The sequence below is a fragment of the Nannospalax galili genome, unplaced genomic scaffold (genome assembly GCF_000622305.1).
Source record: "Nannospalax galili isolate Female #2095 unplaced genomic scaffold, S.galili_v1.0 scaffold763, whole genome shotgun sequence".
Lineage (NCBI taxonomy): Eukaryota > Metazoa > Chordata > Mammalia > Rodentia > Spalacidae > Nannospalax > Nannospalax galili.
This window is the reverse complement of record NW_008349451.1, coordinates 1,485,263-1,508,218: the sequence shown is the minus strand read 5'-3', so window position 1 is coordinate 1,508,218 and position 22,956 is coordinate 1,485,263. Positions and strand designations below refer to the sequence as shown.

Here is a 22,956-nt window from a genome sequence, read left to right as displayed (position 1 = left end):
TGTTTCAAAACAAAGCAAAACAGAATAAGAAAAGTTGGTATTAGAAAAGACAGCTATTAAGAGAAATTACTAAACAAATAATTATTGATTATAGCACTGGTCGAGGTGATAGGGAAGTCCCAAAGACAAGAATGCACTGGCTCATTTACTTTGACAGCTGCATCATGGGTTTTGACTATGCGCACACCACCTTCCCAGAATGTGTCAAGGCTCAGTCCCCAGATTTACATTTAAATCACACAGAGCTGAGGAGTTTCTTTTCTATTTTATTTCATTCTATATTTTGTTTTTGGCATCGAGTATTTGTTTATCTGTCTGGCTTTTTTCCAAATATTTTATTTATTACTTTTATTTTATGTGTATGAGTGTATTACCTGCATGTAGTAAGTGCATCTGTGTCGTCTAGTACATGTGGAGGTCAGAAGAGGGTGTCAGATCCCCGGGAACTGGACTTACAGAATGTTGTTAGCTGCCATGTGGGTGCTAGGATTTGAACCCAGGTCCTCTGCAAGAGCAGCCAGTGCTTTTAACTGCTGAGCCGTCTCTCCAGCCCCATCTGTTTGTTTTGATACAGTGTCTCACTATATAGCACTGGCTGACCTGGAACTTGCTATGTAGACCAGGTTGGCCTAAAACTCCCAGAGATCTGCCTGCCCAGAGCCTCATGCATGCTAAGCTCATACTCTATCACTGAGCTACATGCTTACCTGGGAAGATTTGAAAAAATAAAGTTCCTGCCGGGCGTGGTGGCCCACGCCTTTAATCCCAGCACTCAGGAGGTAGGGGCAGGAGGATCTCTGTGAATTTGAGGCCAGCCTGGCCTACATAGTGAGTTCCAGGCCAGCTGAGGTTACAGGAAGACCCTATCTCAAAAAAAAAAAAGACAAATAAATAAAGTTCCTAGACCCCATATTAACTCTACTGAGTCTAAACACCTGGGATAGGTTAGGAAATCTCTAATATATAGGGCTCCAAAATTATTTAGATAATTCAGTCAATGGGCCAGCATTTGGGAATCACTGGGGGAAGGACAGCGTTGGTTTCTACAAACTGTGCAAGCTGGTACAGTGGGCTCCATGCTACACAAACATCCTTGACTCTGCATAACATGCCTGAACTCTAAGTTTTACTTATGTTTCTTTATTCCAAAATGATTTTCCTCCTCTGAGCCATAAAAATGTCCAGGGCTTGAGATGCATTCAGATAAGAGTTGGAACCACGTCCCACAACCCTCTGCCCATCTGCCTTCCATTCCTTCATCCACTGTACAACCGAAGATCACAACATCTCCCTCACCACCAGCTCCTTTTCACCCCCATCTCAATGGCCCACCCAGACCACTGAGTGGTTGCTTGCTTGCTTGGTTGCTTTTTGAGACAGGGTCCCATGTTGCCCAGGCTGAATTCCAAATTCAACATGTAGCAGAGAATGACTTTGAGCTTTGGATCCTCCTGCCCTACCTCCTAAGTGCTGGGATTACAGACATGCACCACCATACCTGGTTTTTTTGTACATGCTAAGCAAATACTCTATCAAGTAAGCCACATCCCCAGTCCTGTGCAGGGCCTTTTAACCAATTTCCTACACTCTATCTGCCTTCCTGTTCCAACTTATTCTTTATCTCACACAGCTCAATTAGAACTATTTATGATATTAAAAAGAAATGTATTCGGGGCTGGAGAGATGGCTCAGTGGTTAAGCGGACTTTCTCTTCTTGCAGAGGATCTGGGTTCAATTCCCCAAACCCACATGGTGACTAACAATCATCCTTAACGCTGATGCCCTCTTCTGGCCTCCACAGGCATTGCATGCACAAGTGCACATAGATACGTGTAGACAAAACACCCATACATATAAAAGTAAAATAAATAAAAAAATGTATTTCCTCATTACCCACAATTAGGAAGAATTCTGAAAGAAAATGAAATAGTCCCTACATCACTCAGGAGTGGTTGCAAGCAGCATAACCAGTTCTGGCTAGTTTAAGTAGGTAAAGATAATAGACTTGCTCACAAAATGAAGTTCCAAATTTTCAATTCTTTACATGAATCTTCTTCATATTTTCAGAGAATGTCTGGTTCAATACACTGGCACCTTTGTGTGTGAGAGAGAGAGGGAGAGGGAGAGGGAGAGGGAGAGGGAGAGAGGGAGAGAGGGAGAGAGAGAGAGCGCTCTATTCATAGGAAGGCAGAAAACATCACTGGAAGTCTACCTATAATTACGCATTATGCTTGCTGGGGAAAGACAGCTCTCTCAAAGCAAACTTAGGATAATGTTGCCAAAAGGAGAAACAGATGTTGAGAAGGATCAAGAAATGCCCACACTTCCCACATGGGGCCCCGACCTAATGGAGTAAACTGGAAAGACGGTGGGAAGGAATTCTGTGTTCCTTCTCTGAGACCTCAGGGTCAACACTGGACAGTAATAACTGAAGGAGCCCATGTCCCAGTGTGCTCAGGGTAGGGGAGGAGGAAGCTGGTGGTCGGAAGTGCTTTAAACAGCATGCACAAGGACCAAGGCAGTCATTGGAAAGCTGAGTGAGGTGGCACACACCTGTCATCCCAGCACTTGGGAGGCTGAGGGAAGATGATCATGAGTTTGAGACCAGTTTATACTACATAGCTAGGCCCTGTGTCCAAATCAACAAATAATTAAATCCTTTTCGTTTTCTTCCTGTGATCAACTAAATTTCATATAATTACAACATCCTTTAGAAAACATTGAATGGCAGTTTTTGAAAAGTAAACTAATGGCTCTAATACAAGAACATGAAAGTTTTATTGTGGAGGATAAAAGTAGGGTACCGGTAAGTCCTGTATCTTTAGGAGGGTAGCAAGTCTTCCACTTCCAAATTCAAGAAAGGTGCAAGCATCTCCCTGAGCTCCCACATTGTACGGCGCCCCAGCACACTAGGGAGCACCCTTTCGAAGACAAACGAGGCATCCACAAACAGTATGTAACATGAAAGTCCAGTGAAGATAACCACATAGAATATGATGAAGAGCTTCAGGGCATGCTTCCTAAGGAGGGAGAGGTCTGTGTTAGGATCCTGACCAGAACCACCATCCATGTCACCCTAAAACTCTGGGTGGGTCCCTGACGTCGTGACCCCAGTTCATATCCATCGAAGAAAGAGCTTGAAGTTCATGAGATTTCACATTCACTCATGTCCACAATAGGGCCAGCAACCGATTTCTAAGACTCTAGATACCAAGCAATGAGCCTGGGATTATGAGGGCTCCCCTCTGAAATGCCTCTCACACTTCCGCTTATGCCCAGTCTTTACCTCACTTGTGAGGTGCAGGATCCCTTTTGGGGGGCATGCAAAGGCACACGTGGACCTTTCAGGACACAGTTGAGTACTATCAGTGGAATTAAGCTCTTGATCACGGGGTCTTGTCCTTTCCCTTACACAGTGATCTAAGCTTTCTCAGATCTGATGGCTTCCTATTGGGTGTATCTGTGGTATATTTTGTTTGTTTGATTTCATGCCTTGTGTTGCTATGCTCTAACTATAACTGAAATTATTTAGGAGGTGTGGCTTTGCTGGAGGAAGCCTGTCTCCTAGGGCGGGTGTCCAGAGTTCATAGCCCCACCCCTCCTCCAGTTTGTTGTCTCTGCTTCCTGTTTGCCTTGAAGACGTGAGCTCTCATGTTTACATGTAAATATCTGTGTGGGTAGACTATGACATTTAGAAAAGAAACTAGGAGAGGGTAATTTTAAGTGATGAGGGAGGATGGAATGTAGGTGAAGGGACACGAGCTGTGACAGAAGATATAAAGTGATTAAATGTTTTTCTAGTTAACTCTGTCGTAGTTTTTTTCCTTTTTTATGGCAGATAAGTGCATAAAATGTAACTGATAGTGAAACTACAAAATCCTCAGCAGAGCTCCATGGCTCAGGGTTAAATTTTAAAAAATATTTTATTTACCTATTTATTTTTATTTTATGTATGTGCGTGCTTTGCCTGCGTGTATACAAGTGCACCATGTGCATGCAAACCCTCAGAGGCCAGAAGAGGGCATTAGAGCCCCTGGAACTGGAGTTAAGGACAGTTGTTAGCTGTTAATGTGGGTACTTAGCACCAACCCCAGATCCTCTGCAAGAGCAGCCAGTGCTCTTAACCACTGAGCCATCTCTCCAGCCCCCAGAATGGTCATTCTAACTATATGAAGTTCACTGAGATGTATAGAGTGTGGAACTGGACAAATATTTGTTTGAGTAGCTACCTTAATCTAGCTGTGTGGTGTTTTTATTTGTAAGTTCATTACAATAAAGTAATGTTCTTTTTTAAAGGGAATGGTACCTTGTACAGCAAACAAAAGTTTTCAGACCTGGTTTATCAAGTAGTTTCCTTTCATGGAGGTGGTGACCAGAACCTTTAGATTGCATTCTTTAAGATAAAGATAGAGAGGCTGGAGAGATGGCTCAGAGGTTAAGAGCACTGACTGCTCTTCCAGAGGACCTGGGTTCGATTCCCAGGACCCATATGGCGGCTAACAAGCATCCATAACTCCAGTTCCAGGGATTCAACGCCCTCTTCTGACCTCTGTGTGCGTTGCACGACATGAGTGCACTGACATACATGCAGGCAATACACTCGTACACATAAAAAATAAAAATAATAGGCCGGTCGTGGTGGTGCACACCTTTAATCCCAGCGCTCGGGAGGCAGAGGCAGGCGGATCTCTGTGAGTTCGAAGCCAGCCTGGTCTCCATAGTGAATCCAGGCCAGCTAGGGCTACAGGGAGACCCTGTCTCAAAAAGACCAAAAAATAAAATAATAAAAATAATAAAAATAAAAATAATAAATAAAATATTTAAGATGAAGATAGATAGGAACTGGGGTGTAGCTCAGTGGTAGAGCATTTGCCCAGCATGTGTGAGTTCCTGAGTTCAAGCCCCCACACTGCACATATCCAAAAAATATTTAGAAAGATATTGTATATAGCCAGGCATGGTGGTGCATGCCTTTAATTCCAGCCCTTGGGAGGCAGAGGCAGGCAGATCTCTGTGAGTTTGAGGCCAGCCTGGTCTATATTGTGAATCCCAGGCCAGCTGGGGCTGCAAGGAAGCCCTGTCTCAAAAATAAATAAAGAAAAATTTTTAAAAATAATCAAAAAAAGAAAAGAAAGGTATTATATAGACATAAAATATATGTATTATATATAGGTATTAGTCAAAGTATTAAGAAAGCAATCTGCATTTGTATACCTAACACAATAGACCCACAGCTAAAACAGGAAAATACTGTAACTTCAAGAGCAAATAGACTTGTATGTTTTTTGAATATTTTATTTACTATTTACATTTTTACGTGTATGAGTGTGTTGCCTGCATGTATGTAAGTATACCCTTGCCATGAATGCCTGCTGAGGTCAGAAGAGGGCTTCGGAGCCCCTGGAACTGGAGTTATGAATGGTTGTGAGCCGCCATGTGGGTGCTGGGACTCGAACCCAGGTCCTCTGCAAGAACAGCCAGTGCTCTTAACCAATGAACCATCCCTCCAGCCTCTAAAATTTTTTTCAGTCAGCGAATTTGCTATGTCCACCAGGCTGGCCTTGAACTCGCAGAGATCAGCCCATCTCTGCCTCCTGATGTTGGGATTAAAGACATGCACCACCATGTCTGACTACAGACTTTTTAAGAGACTAAATAGATAATTTACAAAAGAACGTGAAACTTAAGTCAGCATTTGAAATTGTGAACTTTTGCTGTAATCTGAGTGCTGAGCACTTTGTCCAGCCCAGGCTAGCCCCTTTCTCTGCCTTACCACACGACACTGCAGGAAGGAGAGTTCGCCCCCGAAGCCGGTGGGGAAGCCTCACTAAGCAGAAGGTCTGTTTCTTCTACATCCACGTCCTCAGAGCTGTAAGAGTCTGTCTCCGTTTCTGGTGTGTGGTATGCCCCCAGCTCAGCATTCAGCAGATCCATCTCCTTATGGAAGTTCTGGGAAAAAGTGAACGAACAATCAACTATCCTTAAAAAAAATCATTCTTGATCTCTTCCAGTTTTAGTGCACACGACGTAGGACGTTCTTCCTCTGTGACGCCTCAGGGGCACGCTTGATGAACTGCATGCACGTCAAGCTAGGCAGTTCTTGGCACGTGCATACCCACTGACTTGCACATGATGCAGGGCAACACCACTGCGGAGAAGTAAGTAAAACGTACATACTTCTTTAACTACTGGATACACATGTGGGATGACGCCCTTGAACTGAACCCACATGTTCAACTGACTATCTATTCTACACGTGTGGAATGATGTCTACCAGGCACTGTTCCAAGACACAATGATTCACAGAATAGACACGGATGTATATACAGTCTATTACAAGTGCATTCACAAGGCCCATGGAACAAATAACATACAACTAAATGTGCACGTACATTAGATGGTACAAAGTGAGACATGCTAAAGTGCGTAGCCGAGACTTGGTGGCGTGGGGACTTCAAAAGACTCCCTCGTTTGAAGCTGCTGACCAGGGGTTCCTCAGACAATACTGTCCATTGCCCCTGCTCTTGGTTACCCACCAGAATGTCACAGTAAGACCCTACTGCTGAAGGCACCGCACACAGGAGCTGTAGAACAAACAAGGAGAAATGAAGCTGGTACTGACCTCAGAGCGTCACCTCTGCTAGTGAGCGCTCAGAGTGCTGGAAGGTGCTACACACACTATCAGAGGAGAAGAGTAACCATCAACTGTGCTCAGCTGTGAATCCTACGAGCTACAATAACAACTGTCCTGGCAAGATATGCCCATTGGTGCAATAGTGGCACAAATGCTATGTGAGCAACCAACCGCTTTCTGATTGGCTTTGAGGTCCGCTTCGCAAAATGGAGCCCACAGTTGACACTGGAATCAGGTCTAGGAACCTGTAGCTAGACAGGTCACAGGACACAGGGGAGAGCCTACTACTATCACTCTGCTAAATGGACATAGTATTAAGCTGACTCCTAATGACTTGTTGTTAAATCCCTAGATCAGTGCATCTCTTAACTCTAACCAGAGAAGCTTCCATGCAGCAGATGGTGATTAACAGAGACCCACAACTGGTCTCTATAGAGAATAGGAGGCTGCAGAGCGCTTAACCCTAAACAGAACATCCATATCAAACCTCTATCTCTGAAGCTCAGGGATCATTGCAGAAGAGGAGCAAAAAGATTTGAACAGCCAGAGGTGGTGGGTGGCCACAAGGAAACCATGTTTCCAAGACATCTGCACAGTCACTCATATGAATTCACAGCAATGGTTACAGTGTGCACAAGACCCATGTGAGCTCAAGTCAGACCAAAAAACAAAGCAGCTTAAAGGTGGGGAGGTGGGTAAGAGGCCCCAGCTCCAGCTGAGGAACTATTGGCAATTCATCACTGCTGGGAGAGGGAGTCAGTTTTCTTTAAGGCTGTGATGCTGGGTAGGTTAACCAGGCTCCAGTGGATGAGCCAACATCACGTGGCATTTGGGGACACAGGGAGAGTCAAGAGACCTTTAAAAATTTATAATATATATATTATAGATTTTTTATAGATTAGAGATTTTTTTATAATAGATTATAGATAGAAGATAGATGGATGATAGATAGATGATGATAGATGATGATAGATAGACAGATGATAGATAGATGTAGATAGATAGATAGATAGATAGATAGATAGATAGATAGATAGATAGATGAACAGATGACAGATGATAGATAGATGATAGATTGATGATTGATAGATGATAGATAGATAGATAGATAGATAGATAGATAGACAGACAGACACAAACCTTAAATAGAGTACATGAATTTGGATGAGGGGTAGGAAGGGGGAACGGGGTCTGAATATGATCCAAATACATTGTATGAAATTCTCAAAGATTCAATTCTAAAAATCTCCTCTAATTAAAAGAAGAAGGGGAACATGTGGGCGTGGAGGAGAGCTCTAGGTGGACAGCTGAGAGGTAGTGCGGTAAAGCGGGATGCTGGGAACTTAGGAGCACACCCCAATCACCAGTTGTTTTCTTGACCAAAGCAGAAGGTGAAGAGATGGAAGGGACACAAGACTAGCCAGAGCCTGGAATGTGTGTACCCTCAGCTTCTCAGGAAAGAGCTGCTTGGACTTAGTCAGAAAACAGCTGACTGCTGACCAGTTTGAACAGGTTACTTGGGACAGCTTACTTTTATCCATACAACAAGTTTCTCCTTTAATTCATGGGCTTTGTTACAAGCATCTACCTGAAAAGACACCACGGGTCTGGTAAAACATCAGTTATGCTTTTCTGGTTTATATAATAAAATCTCTCATTTTGATACCATGTACAAAGTGTGCTGAAATTTACTTTTACTCAATAAAATGGCTCCTTTTGCTGGGAACTGCTAGGGCTGGGGATGTAGCTCAGTGGTAGAGCCTGTACCCAGCATACAGGAAGCCCTGCATTCCATCCTTAGCATCACAGAACCAAACAGACATGCACAGAAACAATAACAAGCCAGGGGTGGTGGGCAGGCCTTTAAGGCCAGCACAGTCCCCGCTCAATGCTCAGAGACAGAAGCAGGTGGATCTCTGTGAGTTCCAGACCGGCCTGCAATGGTCTATATAGTGAGTTCCAGGCCATAGATCCTGTCTCAAAAACAGAAACAAAAAAAACAATAATACAGAGTAAATTTGCTTATGAATCATGCAATGAATTGCAAAGTGCAAGAATAAGCAAGATTAACGAGATTATTTTCAGTACTTTAAAAGTATAAATTCAAGGGCTGGGGAGTTGGCTTGGTTGATAAAGCACTTACCACACACGCAAGAGATGGATCCCCAGAGCCCATGTAAAAGCTGGGCAGGTGTGGTGGCTGCCGGGAGGCAGAGGTAGGAGATCCCCAGAGAAAATTGGCTAGCTAGACTACTAGAATTGCAGAGCTCCGGATTCAAAGAGAGACACTGCTTCAATGAATACAGTGGAGAGCAGTTGAGGAAAACATCCCATGTCAACCACGTGTCTCTACACACACATACACATACATGCACAGGCACCTGCACACACATGTGCCCAGAGATACACACAGACATGCACACATGCATATACATGCACACCACACCTAAAAACCTGCAAGAAAATTAAAAATAAAAGTATAAATTTAACAATGGCCACGCTTTTTTGTCTTTTTGAGACAGGGTCTCCCTGTAGCCCCAGCTGGCCTGGAACTCACTATGTAGACCAGGCTGGCCTCAATCTCACAGAGATCCGCCTGCTTCTGCTTCTGGAGTGCTGGGATTGAAGGCGTGCACCACCACAGGCGGCTTAACAATAGTCACTCCTTACAAGGCATCTTTTTCTCTATTCACTACTCCTTTATTGTTCCTTAAAAGTCTTCCATGAAGACAGAGGCTGGTGAGACAGTGAGTTTCTGAGAAAATAATCATGTATTTTAAATATGTAAACATTTCCGAGTTGCATCAGACTGAATGTTTGGGCTCTGGGATTTGGCAGGAAAGCTGTCCACACAGAGGCCTGTTCCTATTTTCTTTCCATGTCTGCAGTAGGTTGTCTGGAAGAGAACACAGCGTCTTGCCTGGTTTCTATCAGTAAAGAATAAAATGCAGCCATTTTTTCGGGAGGCATGAAAGCCAGTTGTAAAATGTCAACTGAATAACACTGTTGAAGTCTTAGATTAAACATCTCTTCACAGACCAGCAGAAAACCTTGAAAAGCCGTGCTTCAGCAGGAAGAGCAGGGTGCTGAGTTCACGGACAGCCCTAGAAGCAGAATGTCTAGCAATTGAGTCTTTTTTTAAATTTTATTTTTATTTTATGTGTATGAGTGTATTGCCTGCATGTAGGTAAGTGCACCCATGTCGTGCAGTGCCCACGGAGGACAGAAGAGGGTGTCAGATCCCCTGAAACTGGAGTTACGGATGGTTGTTAGCTGCCATGTGGGTGCTGGGATTCCAACCCCGGTCCTCTGCAAGAGCAGCCAGTGCTCTTAACTGCTGAGCATCTCTCCAGCCCCACAGTTGAGTTTGAAAGTAGTGGAGCAAGCAAAGCCACAGGTTAGTTGGTTTGTTTTGAGACAGGATCTCTTCCGTCTTAGACTGGCTTCAAACTTGGCTTATAGCTGAGGATGACCTTTAACTTTTGATCCTCCAGCTTCCACCCTCCTAGTGAACCACCATACCCCATGTATACAGTGTTGGGGATCAAACCCAGAGCTTCATGTATACTAGGCAAACACTCTACAAACTGAGCTACAGCCCCCACCAGCCCCAGACATAGGTTTCTGAGGCTCAGTTTCACATGCTAAACGTTGATATATGAAGTCCCAAGTATCCAAGAAAATAAAGCTAATAAATCCACAGAAAACCATTGAAGAAAGGAGACACATCAAAAAAGTTATAAAACAATCTACATCAGATGATGACATTAAAAATCAACATGTAAATACGTATAAGGAAAGTTTAGAGGAATATAAATATCTTAAGGCATTCATTGTGTATGTCTTTGGGGGAGTGGGGTTATTTTTCATTTTTATGTAAGTTAATTTCATGATGTTTTAATTGCCAAAAACTAATTTGTTAGAAGGACTATCTATACACATGATACTTACATAGATTTTTTTATTTATTGTCTTTATTTTACGTGTATGAATGTATTGCCTGAATATGTGCAAGTGCACCCATGTTGTGCAATGTCCAAGGATGTTTTAATTGCCAAAAACTAATTTGTTAGAAGGACTATCTATACACATGACACTTACATAGATTTTTTTTATTTATTGTCTTTATTTTACGTGTATGAATGTATTGTCTGAATATGTGCAAGCACACCCATGTTGTGCAATGTCCAAGGAGGTCAGAAGAAGGCATTGGATCCCCTACAACTGGAGTTAGGATGGTTGTTAGCTGCCATGTAGCTCCTGAGAACTGAACCTGGGTCCTCTGCAAGAACAGCCAGCTCTCTTAACTGCTGTGCCATCTCTCCACTTCATCCTGCTTTCTTATACAATATAGGACCACCTGCCCAGGAGCGGCACCACCCACAGTGGACTGGGCTCACCCACATCACTTAACAATTAAAATGCCCCTACAGACATGGCCACAGGCCAATCCAATGGTGGAATTTCCTCGGCTGAGGTTCCCTCCAACCAGGTGTGTCAAGTTGACAACTTAAGCCATCCAGCACAGAGTCTAAAGTCATGGTGCCTAAATTCTATGTGTTTTGATCACATTCATTCATCCTCAACTCCTCACTTTAATCCCTCCAAGATCCACCCCATCTCCCTACTTCATCAACTTCATGCTTTTTTTTAAACAATTTAATAACCCATGAGCTCTGACTATGAGGCCATCCACTATTGCACAGTTGACTTACCAGAATCCATACCATTAAAGAAAAGTGACTTTTCCTCAACAGAAACCATCAATCATCTATAGCTACTCAATTAGGATTGGGTGGTCACTCCCACTTTCCTACTCCATGCTAGAATGATGACTAGCTTGATCTTCAGCAGGTCTAGTGTGGGTAAACATATGAGTTCATCAGTCTTTTCCAGAAGATACTATTTCACTCAGATACTCCCAATCTGTGGCTCTTGCATTTACTATTCACCAAGAACTACTTATTTGACTATTTAACTTTTTCATAAAATCTTCTTTCTGGGGCCTGGAGAAATTGCTCGGTGGTTAACAGCACTGGCTGTTCTTGCAGAAGAGTCGAGTTTAAATCCCAGTACCCACATGGTGGCTAACAACCATCCATAGGGCACTGCATGACATGGGTGTGTTTACACACATACAGGCATAACGCTTATACACATAAACGGCTGAGGGCACTGACAACAAAGTAGGCATTAACCGGAATGACAGAGTGGATGCTCCAGTGGGGGAAGGGTGGGGAGGCTATGGGAGGCTGCCACCTAGGATGCGGATATAAAGATAAATAATATTGTTTGGGATGTTCTGTATGAAATAAAAAGAAAATAAATAAATAAAATAATTTTTAAAAAGAGTTATTTTCCTCCTTGGCTGTAAAGCCATCTTGTCATTACCTGGGCCAATCTGGTGCTCATTTCTTTTAATTGCTTTCTAATTTCTATGATCTTCACCTATTAAATAAAGAGAATACAGACATCATAATGATGTATGGAATTGAAATAAAACAATGTTTTAGAAGAAACACACTCATGGTCAACAAGCTTTTCTTTTATGCTGCTCTGATCACAAAACTAATATTGGATCATGTTCGTAAGTCACGACTGGCCACGTCCTATATAAGTGGCCCCTGAACTGGGAATTGAGCTAGTGGGATACATGCATCAGGACCACCGGCCATCTCAAGCAGCTGGCAGAGTTCAGCAACGTGTGGTTGCATTGGGGGTATGTAGTCACCCCCACATCACACTGTGTTAATTCATAAATGATTCAGAAAGGAGCTGTGCGATGCTGGTTGCAGTTCATTGGTGTGCTAGCTTATTTACACGGCAAACATCTTTATCCTGAGTAAGCAGAGAGACCTGAGACGGTCAGAATAAAACTCTGATGTCTGAACAGAAATTTCAGAAATCATGGTGAACTCAGGGCTCAGATTCGGCAACACCCTTAGACCACCTCAAATCCTTTCCACAGCTTAAAGGTCTTAAGCAGATGTTTGTTTCTGTCTTACCATTTTCTTCTTCTTTTTTTTTCTTCGAAAACCAGCTTTGCTAATTACTCATTTTTTTCTTCTTCATATGGAATGAGCCCAAATATGTGATATTATTTTTAACTTTATTAACGTTCTTGCTTGATTTCTTCAGACTTTCTTTGCTGAATCTGTATCTACTCCTAAAAATCTTAATTTTCCCTTCACCCAAAGAAAGCTACAAATATGCCTACTAATTCTAATATTTCAGCTTCTTACACAGACACAATTTTTTGAGACAGAGTCTCCCAGGTTCAAATCATCTGTGTAGGGAGGATGATCTTGAATTCCTGATCTACCTCCCCATTCCTGGTGCTGGGCTAGTGTCTCAGTCTCTCTCTCTCTCTCTCTCTCTCTCTCTCTCTCTCTCTCCCCCCTCTCTGTTTTGAGACAAGGTCTCACTATGTAGTCCTGGCTGGCCTAGAATTTTCTATAGAGACCAGGCTGGCCTCAAACTCAGAGTTTCGCCTGCCACTGCCCCTGAGTGCCGTGATACGGGCATGCACCGCCACACCTGACTCTGTGCCTTCTCTAATTGCCTCTCATTTCTCCACTTCACTCTGTATTCCTATGGCTTTGCCCTTTTCAGAGTGTTACATAAATGGATCACATCTCTAACATCTGAGCCTGGCATCTTTCAAATAGCACAACGTGTCTGAAATAATTCACGTGTTGAATGAGACAGAAACTTGTTCCCGTCTATTCCAGAATAGTGCTCCATTGTATACACTGGCCACAGCTTCTCTGCTGATTGGATGGTGGGTATTTGAACTGTTTCTGGTTCCTAAACTCATGTGTGATGTTCTGGAAGAGAGAATCTTAATTGGGGGATTTCCTCCATTGGATTGACCTGTGGGCATGTCTGTGAGGCATCTTCTTGATTATTGAGTGATGTGGGAGGGTCCAGTCCATTGTGGGTGGTGCCACCCCTGGGCAGGTTGGCCTGGGTTGTAAAAGAAAGCAGGATGAGCACAGGCCAGGGGAGCAAGTCAGAAAGCAGCTTTCTTCCTCCATGGCCTGTTCAGGTCCTGCCTCCAGGTTCCTGCCCTGAGTTCCTACCTTGCTTCCCTGAATGATGGCCTGTGAGGCATAAGCCAAATAAACCCTTTCCTTCCCAAGCTGCTTTTGGTCAGTACTTTATCACAGCAATAGAGAAGCCCTAACAGAGGGCACGTGGCGTTTTTAGTGTATATACAAAATTGTGCATCTCTAGCACAAACAACTCCATACATATGTGTGACGCCTCCCCCCTTCCTGCCAATCAAAGTCCCTCCTCTTAAAAAATTCTCCCTGGGGGGCTGGAGAGATGGCTCAGTGGTTAACAACACTGGTTGTTCTTGCAGAGGACCCAGGTTCAAATCCCAGCACCCATATGGCAGCTAACAACTGTCCGTAACTCCAGTTCCAGGGGATCCGACAGCCTCTTCTGTCCTCCACAGGCATTGCACGACATGGGTGCATTCACATACATGCAGGCAATACACTCATACACAAAAAATAAAAATAATAAAGAAAACATTAAAAAAAATTCTCCCTGGGTGTGGCAGCTCACACTTATAATCCCAGCACTGGGGAGACTTCAAGGCTAGCCTGAGCTATAGGAAGAGTTCTAGACCAGTCTGTGGTACAGAGGAAAACTGTAGCTTGACAAACAAACAAAAAACTAATAACAAGCCGGGCATGGTGGCGCACACCTTTAATCCCAGCACTCGGGAGGCAGAGGCAGGTGGATCTCTATGAGTTGAGGCCATCCTGGTCCACATAGTGAGTTCCAGGACAGCTGGGGCTACAGGGAGACCCTGTCTCAAAAAGACCAAAAAAAAAAAAAAAAACTAATGACAAAAAATGGACTGGTGAGATGGCTCAGCAGATAAAGGCACCTGTCACCAAGCCTGACAACCTGAGTTTGATGCCTGGGATCCACGGGGTGGAAGGAGAGAAAAGACTCCTGCAAGCTGACTCTGATGTCCACATGTGTGCACACACAAACATGCACACAGAAAAAATAATAAGTAAATGCAATTAAGAAGCTAAAACAAAAATTAAAATAACCAAAAATAAACAAAAGCAGAAAATAAAACCTTTCTCTGAAAAGAATCGCACACACTGCAGAGACAGAGAAATAGGAAAAGGTTTGGAGGTTGTAAAAACACAAAAGCGCTCCAGGAAGTCACAAAAGGCAGCACAGCTGCCCTTGCCAGGATGCAGGTGTTAACAAGTATTCCCTAGATGTTGTCTGTGTACTGCCAGGGCTCTGAGATCCTGACAAGTTCTCCTTCCCAAAAGGCACAGCTCCTCATGGTGGCCTCAGGGCGAATCCCATCAGGAGGGTCTCCCCCAGTGTCTGGGAAGAACAGGGAAGTCTAGGCACTCAGCTGACCCGAGCACATCCCTCCCAGGACAGCAATGGAACCTCCCTCTTGTTATGGTTCATGCTACACAGCAGGAGGGGAGGAGGGCAGAAGTCCAGAGTCATGGCTCACCTCGATGTTTGCGTCCTGATTCCCATCCTCCAGGTCATCAGACTGGTCTTCCAGGGATACCACCTCATTTAACAAGCTGCAATCAAATGAAAACTGGACTGAGCATTGGGAATTAAGGAACAAAAAAATCACCCTGGGGCTGGAGAGAGAGCTCAGTGGTCGAAGAGCTCGCCACTCAGACTTGAGGACTGGAGTCTGGATCCCCCGGACCCAGGCAAACGCGGTATGGGCATGGCCACCCGCCTGTGGTTCCATCCTCTGAAAGTGGGAGCCAGAGCCCTGGGGCAAGGCGGCTAGCAAGACTAACCAGATCTGCAGCTCTGGGTTTGACTGAGAGACCCTGCCTCAGTGAAGAAGTCGAAAAGCCATGGATCGTGATTCCTGACATCAACCTCAGGTCTCAAGTAAGTGCACACGCTTGCACACATACGCCAAGCATGCATATACACATGAGGACAGGAAAAGAAAAGGTAATTTTCTACTATTGGAGATACTTCTGTCTTTTCTAAGTAGGTGCTGGTCCTGTGCAAAGCGGCACATTGAAGAGACGCGGGCCCAGTATCCAAAGATACTGTTAAAGGGATGCAAAGACCAAGCCACAGATTGGGAACGGGATTTTTTTTTTTTCTCCCAGTACTGAGGCTAAAACCCAGGGTCTGTGCATGTGAGGTTAGCACTGAACTTCCATCTCCAGCCCGGGAAGTGAAATTCACAAATCTAAATACTGTTTGGACTTTTATCCAGAATACATCAAGAATTGTCAACGCAGTAACAGTATTTGCTGGTTAGAGAAATGTCTCCTGAAGGCTCAGGTATTTGAACACCTGGTCTCCAGCTGGTGGTGCTATTTGGGGGGTTGGGGAGGGAGGAGTCCTGGAACCTTTAGAAAGTGGAGCCTTGCTGGAGGAAGTGTGTCATTAAGGGCGGGCTTTGAGAGTGGAAATGTGATCAGACAGCTCCTAATCCAGCTGCGCCTCCCCAACCCTTATGGACACCACCCTCTACCCAAAGAAAAAGCCTCCTCTAGAACCATAAACCCGAAGAAGCTCCTTTTTCCATAAGTAGCTTTGGTCATGGTGTTCCATTACAGTGACAGAGAGTAACCAACACAGTAGCACACACCTATAATCCCCGCACTTGGGAGGTGGAGGAAGGAGGCTCGGGAGTTCAGGGCCAGCTTGGGCTATGTGAAGCCCTATCTCAATAAATGAATAAATGAATAAATAAATGAATAAATAAATGAATAAATAAATAAATAAATAAAATGGATGCTGTGAACAGAGAGCTGTCCATGTCCTCACTGTGTTGGCTCTAACACATAGTTTACATTTTTATTTCTTTATTTGATTTGATGACTGCTTTGCCTCATGTAAGCACACCTGTGCATGCACTCCTGAGAGGGCCAGAGAGGGTGCTGGGTGCCCTGGAACAATGGTTTTAGCCGCCATGTGAGTGCTGGGAACCAAATCTGGGTTCCCTGCGAGAAGAGCCAGTGCCCTCTCCAGTCCCCATGTATATTTTTTGAAACCTACGGGCCCATACACCAAAAACCATAATTTTACTGCAATGTGAAATGAATTTAGAAGTGAAGACAAGTAATGTATGAGATTTGGATCCTTTTTAATGTTTTAGAGGAGAAAAAGGTCCATGTTGGATGAATGTGTGGGAGGAGGGAAACAGCAGGACCAGGAACTTCCTGTAGTAGGAAAGAGTTTGGGATGGGACAGGAGAATTCAAAGGCCATGAGCATTTATCTCCACCAATAGCTTCCATTGACTGAACATTTTTTGCACCAGGCTTACAGTCGAGTCCTTGGAATAAATCAATAACGTGGCTGCAATTAGTCCTTTACAGAAGAGGAAAGTCACACCCTTAAAAGGTTGATTCATTTACCCAAGAAGAGGCCATCAGGATTCAAACTCAGGTCTCTCTGATGCCAAACTGCTCTTTATACCAGTGTCCAAACAAATAAATAAGTAATTAACTTCATCTTCTTTTGTTTCACCTTAAAATGCCTCACTGAGTTTTAGAAGCACATTGGCAAATATGCCTGATTTTTGTTTTTTTCCCCCAGCATGGTAGTCAGATCCTTCTACACATACTGAATGACCCTCCAGAGGGGGATTGGAAACTGGGATGGAGCTCAGTTGGTAGTGTTTGCCTGGCATGCCCGAGGTCCTTGGTTTAATTTCCAGCACTGCATAAAATTGGGTGTGGCAGATCATGCCTGCAATCATAGCATTTGGGAGGTGAGGGCGGAGGATCAGAAATTCAGCCAGGGGGCCTGCCGAGACAGCTCGGTTGGTACAGTGCTTCCTGCTGGAATGTGAGGACCTGAGTTTGGATCTCCAGCACCCACATAAAATGCCGGGTGGGTGTGGCAGCCCGTCTGTAATCCCAGCACTCAGGAGGCAAAGACAAAGGATCCCCAGAGATTGTTAATTAGTCCAATCAATGAGCTCTAGGTTCAACTGAGAGACCCTGTCTCAATAAATAACTGGACAATGATTGGGGAAGACATGGTATGTCAACCTCTGGCCTCCAAACACCCCCCAACCTCTCCCTACACATATACACCTATATACACCCCATGCACACCTACACACACACACATTCCTACACACACACCTACACACACACACGCCTACACATACACACACATTCCTACACACACACACCTACACACACATTCCTACACACACACATTCCTACACACACACATTCCTACACACACATACCTACACACACACACCTACACATACACACATTCCTACACACACACACACCTACACACACACGTTCCCCACATATACATGCAAAGAAAGAGAAGGAAAGCAAAATAGAAATTCAAGATTTTCCTTGGCTAGTGAATTCAAGTCTAACCTGGGCTACATAGCATCTTAAAACCTCAATAAATAAATAATCTGAAAAATAAATGCTAAATTGGTCTGGGAATATAGCTCAGTTAGCAGAGGAACTTGTTTGGCATTCATGAAGTCCTGGATTCAAGTCTTAGCATAAAGCAGGGTGTGGTAGAACACTCTATAATCAGGAGGTAGAGGTAGGAGAATCAGAAGTTCAGTGTCATCAGATGCACAGAGAGTTTGGGCTAACTTGGACTACATGAGGCCCTGAAAAGAGAAAGAGAAAGGAGGGAGGGAGGGAGGGGGGAGGGGAGAGAGGCGAGAGAGAGAGAGAGAGAGAGAGAGAGAGAGAGAGATCACTGCAGACCCAAATGCATCCTTTTGATAACTCGGCTCCAAAGAAAAAGTGTGTGAGGAAAATCATTAAGAGATGCATAGAAGCCTGACTTAAGCTGATGACCTCATGACATGGACGTCTAACCAGGAGCTGAGCTTACCCTGAAGACTTTACCACTGCAGGCCCAGAATGTCTTGAGTTTTAAAGCTGTGAACACACCATGGTTTTCTCACCAACCCCAACACCTGTGATTACCTCTTCACTGTGTTTTCTGTACTGTTTATTTTTCGGATGATATTGCTGATTTTCTCCATCCACTCAACGTGGTCAGCTCCAAGTTCCTTCATTCGTAGATACATTTTTGCATTCCATTGGTTCAGCTCGAAGAACGCACTCTCGTGGCGGCTGAGGAGATAGCATCCTGATCACTGGAAGGTAGGAAGTGGGTAGCATCTCACAACCCCAAATGCTCTTCCTTTGAGTGACAAGTTGATCTTTTTATGCAATTCTTAGCACCAAAATGGGCCAGGAAGGTATGTATTTGATGTTCATGTTAACAGGTCTTTACAGGATAAAGACAAAACGGAGATTGTTGGGGTGTGTGTTACTGGATATGGAACCCAGGGTTTCACACAAGCTAATCAAATACTCTATCACTAAGCTATTGCTCATCTATAAAAACAGATAAAGTTTACATTCTCTGTGGACTGAATGTTAAATACTGGTATCAGGTTGTAGTAGGAGAGGACAGGTCTACCACACAGGATGGTACATGAGGGCTTCACGGTGGGTTTTTTTTTCCCCCGTCTTTTTCAGACAGGTTCTCCCTGTAGCCCCGGCTGTCCTGGAACTCACTATGTAGACCAGGCTAGCCTTGAACTCACAGAGATCTGCCTGCCTCTGCCTCCTGAGTCCTAGGATTAAAGGCGTGCACCACCACGCACACCATGGTGGGCTTTTAATGATTAGAATAATATTCATATCTAGGAAGTTAGCTGATAATGTTGAGATATGTATTAATTCCAAACTACAAAGTGTGCAAAGACCTCTGGCTCTGCCTGTATCCCAGGACTAAGCTGAGTCTGCAGTGCTTCATGGTACAATCTCGTCATGGATTCCTTTTTTAAGTCTTCCAGGCTTGATCTCATTGCTAAACCTCATCATCTCTCCCCACCTCATCACCTGGTGCTCCCCACTTGGTTATGTCAAAGCTTACAGTTCAGGGACGCTCTTCGCCAAAAACTGTGACGGTGAGGGTACAAGAGGGCCCTCGGGAACAAGATGGAGCTCTTGCTCGTTCCGTTTATCTGGGTCCTGGTCATCCTCAGACTCCTGCTCCAACCTATCCTGAGTAAGACAACGAAGGAAACAAAGTAGAACAGATGGTAACCATGGGAGACAGCTCAGCTAGTGCTGCCAACCCTGCCTGGGAGAGGCCAGCCTTCTAATGCGTGGGCGAGATACAGAGACAAGCCTCTGTCAGCTACAGAGGCTATGGCAGGGAATGCCCGGCACCTGTCTCCCCAGGGCGGGTGACTAGTAGAGCTCTACCTGACCACGGACTCTAAGACCCCGATTCGAGTGAGATGACTGCTCTACCGCTTCAGAAACTCAACACTGGGGCTGGAGAGCTGGCTCAGCGGCTAAGAGCACTGGCTGCCCTCGAAGAGTACTGGGGTTCAATTCCCAGGGCCCACATGGTGGCTAACTATTCATAACTCCAGTTCTAGGAGAATCCAATGCCCTCTTCTGACCTCCATGGGCAGTACATGACACAGGTGCACTTACCTGTAGGCAATACACTCATACACATAACATTAAAATAATAAAATATTTAATTAAAAAAACCCTCAACACCAGATAGGTAAGGTGGTGCACACCTTACAATCTCAGAACTCAGTGCTGTAGCAGAAGGATTGACACAAGTTTGAGGCCTGTCTGGGCTACACAGTGAGTACTGGGGCCAGCCTAGGTCATGCAGTGAGTTAAGACCAGCCTGGGCCTCATAACAAGACAGTCACAAAACAATAAACAAAGCAAAGCAAACGTGGGGAAAGCTCTCAATACCATGGAACAGGCAAGGTGGGACTGCTCTGTATTAAGACAGCCCACGGAGCTGTGAACGCATGCCACAGAGCTTGTCAGATGTGGGCGTAAAGCACATAGCGCTCAAGGGCATTTGAGACACAACTGAGGATTGTTAAAAGAACTGAGGACATTAGACGACATTACGGTACTGTACTTTTCCTAGAGGTGGTGACAGTGCTGGGGACGGGTAGATGAAAATCTTTATTTTTAGAGCTGCTCTCTGAAGGGGACAGGGGTGAAGTGTTATGTTGTTTGACCTACTTTTGAATGGTTTAGAAAAGCTCATCTTTTAATACACACAGCAATACACAACATTAAAGTGAATGTGATCTCCTTTCCTTCCTCCTTTGCTTTTTTCTAGAAAAATAGCCAGGTCATTTTCTGGCATTTCAATTCTATACAAGCAAAAATGTATAATAACATCTTTGAACATTTCTTTCTCTCTTTTTATTATTATTATTTTTTGTGTATGGGTGTTTTGCCTGTATGCATATGAGTGCACTTCTTGTATGCAATGTCCGTGGATACCAGAAGAGGGTGTCTTATTCCTTGGAACTGGAATTACAGATTGTTGTTAGCCACCATGTGGGTGCTGGGAACTGAACTTGGGCCCTCTGCAGGAGCCGTCCGCACTCTTAACTGATGAGCACCTCTCCAGCCCTTTCCTGAAACACAACTGCTTTTCAACTCCTACTTTCTATCCCACCACCCAAGTGATGGGATTGCAAGCACCAGCAGGCCCAGCCCAGCTTACCCACTGTTTCGGGTCCACCTTGTAAAGGAAGTCAGTCTGTGAATTTTCAGAGAAATTGTCTTGATCATCTGGTCTGTCCAAGATGTGGTCCATTTTGGTAATTTCCCTTAGCAGACGGAAACCAAACAATGCAAAGAGAGGTTATTATTACAACTTAGGAGTTTAGGTTTGCCATACACGTTCCCAAGGGAGGACTGTGGACCCTCCCCAGGCCCAGGGAGCACCCTCTACGTTTGTATTGACTTCAACCTATATAAATAATGCCATATACAGTGTACTGTGCAAAAGAGAAACAAAGGCAGGATAAATATTTGCTCACTGAATCCATAAATTATTTTAACAGTGAGATTGTAAACTCCAAAATTATTACCACTATTTGTAGTAGAAAACTGTGGGCGAAATGAACACGACATAAACATAAACAAACAACCCTCTCAGCAAGCCGTTTCACACACGTGTGGTTCAAGAAGATGGACAAAGGGGGGTTAGCCACTGATGACCTTTCACACTGCCCGATAGTGTTCATTCTCAACTCGACAGAATCTAAAGTCGCCTGGGAGATGGGCCTCTGGATGTGGGGCGCTGTGTTGACTGTGTTCACTGAGGCAGGAAGACCCACCCACTGTGGATGGTGGAATTCTGGACTGCGTACGTGGAGCCAGGGGGCCCAGCAGCTGCTGCACCGCTCTGCTTCCTGACTGTGGGTGTGATGCGACCAGGGGCCTCACTCAGGGACTTCCCGGAGGAGGCGCTGAGAGGCAAACCCTTTCTCCCTTGAGTTGCCTTGTTTTTGAGACGGGGTCTCACTATGTAGCCCCAGCTGGCCTGTAACTCACTATGAAGACCAGGCTGGTCTCAAATTCACAGCGATCCACCTGCCTCTGCATCCTGAGCACTGAGATTAAAGGCGTGGGCCACCTGGGTTGCTTTTATCAGGATCATTTATCACAGCAACAGGAAAAGAAAGTAAGAAAAGGAGCATATTTACACACATTCTTCTACACTTTGAATTTCGTTCGTAATAACCTATCTTGGAGTCCATATCATATTAGTACATACAGATTGCTTCATTAATGAAATGACATAATGTTGGGGTCATAGAATTCCTTTCCATCAGCTAGACATGTATATGTGTGTTTTATGCATCTTGTGTGCACATGCATGCATGTGGAGAGATCCCTAATATAGATTTCTGACCTGGTTTGTTTCTTCAATGCTGTGACAAAACACTCTGACCACTACCAACTTGGGGAGGAAAGGGTTTATTCTTACATCTCCCAGGTCACAGTTCATCCTGGAGCTCAAGGTAGGAACTCAGGGCAGGAACCTGGAGGCAGGAGCTGGAGCACAGGCCATGGAAGAACGTTGCTTACTGGCTTGTTCCCCTGGTCCCTGCTCAGCCTGCTTTCTTATGCAACACAGGCCCACCTGCCCAGGGGTGGCAGCACCCACGGTGGGCTGGGCCCTACCACATCATTCATCAAGAAGATGCCCCTTGGACATGGCCACAAGCCAGTCCAATAGAGGAAATTCCCTGAGGATCCCTCAACTCAGGTGTGTCAAGTTGACACTAAAGCGTCCAGCACCCAGCACAATATCTTTCTCTTCTGTTCTCTTTTAAAATGTATTATTTTTAACTTTAAAAATATAATTTTGGGGCTAGAGAGATAGCTCAGCAGTTAAGAGCACTGACTGCTCTTGTAGAGGACCTGGGTTCAATTCCCAGCACCCACATGGCAGCTACGAACCATACTTAACTCTAGTTTCAGGGGT

The 22,956-nt window shown here is 44.5% G+C and overlaps 1 protein-coding gene across 1 annotated transcript in view; it reads right to left on the bottom strand.

The window, feature by feature from the left end:
* Positions 1-2,821: 2,821 nt before the first annotated feature.
* Smco2 (single-pass membrane protein with coiled-coil domains 2) overlaps positions 2,822-22,956 on the bottom strand; it is a 22,739-nt gene continuing 2,604 nt past the window's right edge. The window contains exons 3-10 of the mRNA XM_008846886.1: positions 21,184-21,289; positions 19,558-19,688; positions 18,597-18,734; positions 15,141-15,216; positions 12,026-12,082; positions 8,166-8,222; positions 5,774-5,949; positions 2,822-3,020 (exon numbers count right to left, since the gene is read on the bottom strand). Coding sequence (XP_008845108.1) covers positions 2,822-3,020; positions 5,774-5,949; positions 8,166-8,222; positions 12,026-12,082; positions 15,141-15,216; positions 18,597-18,734; positions 19,558-19,688; positions 21,184-21,289 — 940 coding nt within the window. The remainder of the gene's footprint in view (positions 3,021-5,773; positions 5,950-8,165; positions 8,223-12,025; positions 12,083-15,140; positions 15,217-18,596; positions 18,735-19,557; positions 19,689-21,183; positions 21,290-22,956) is intronic.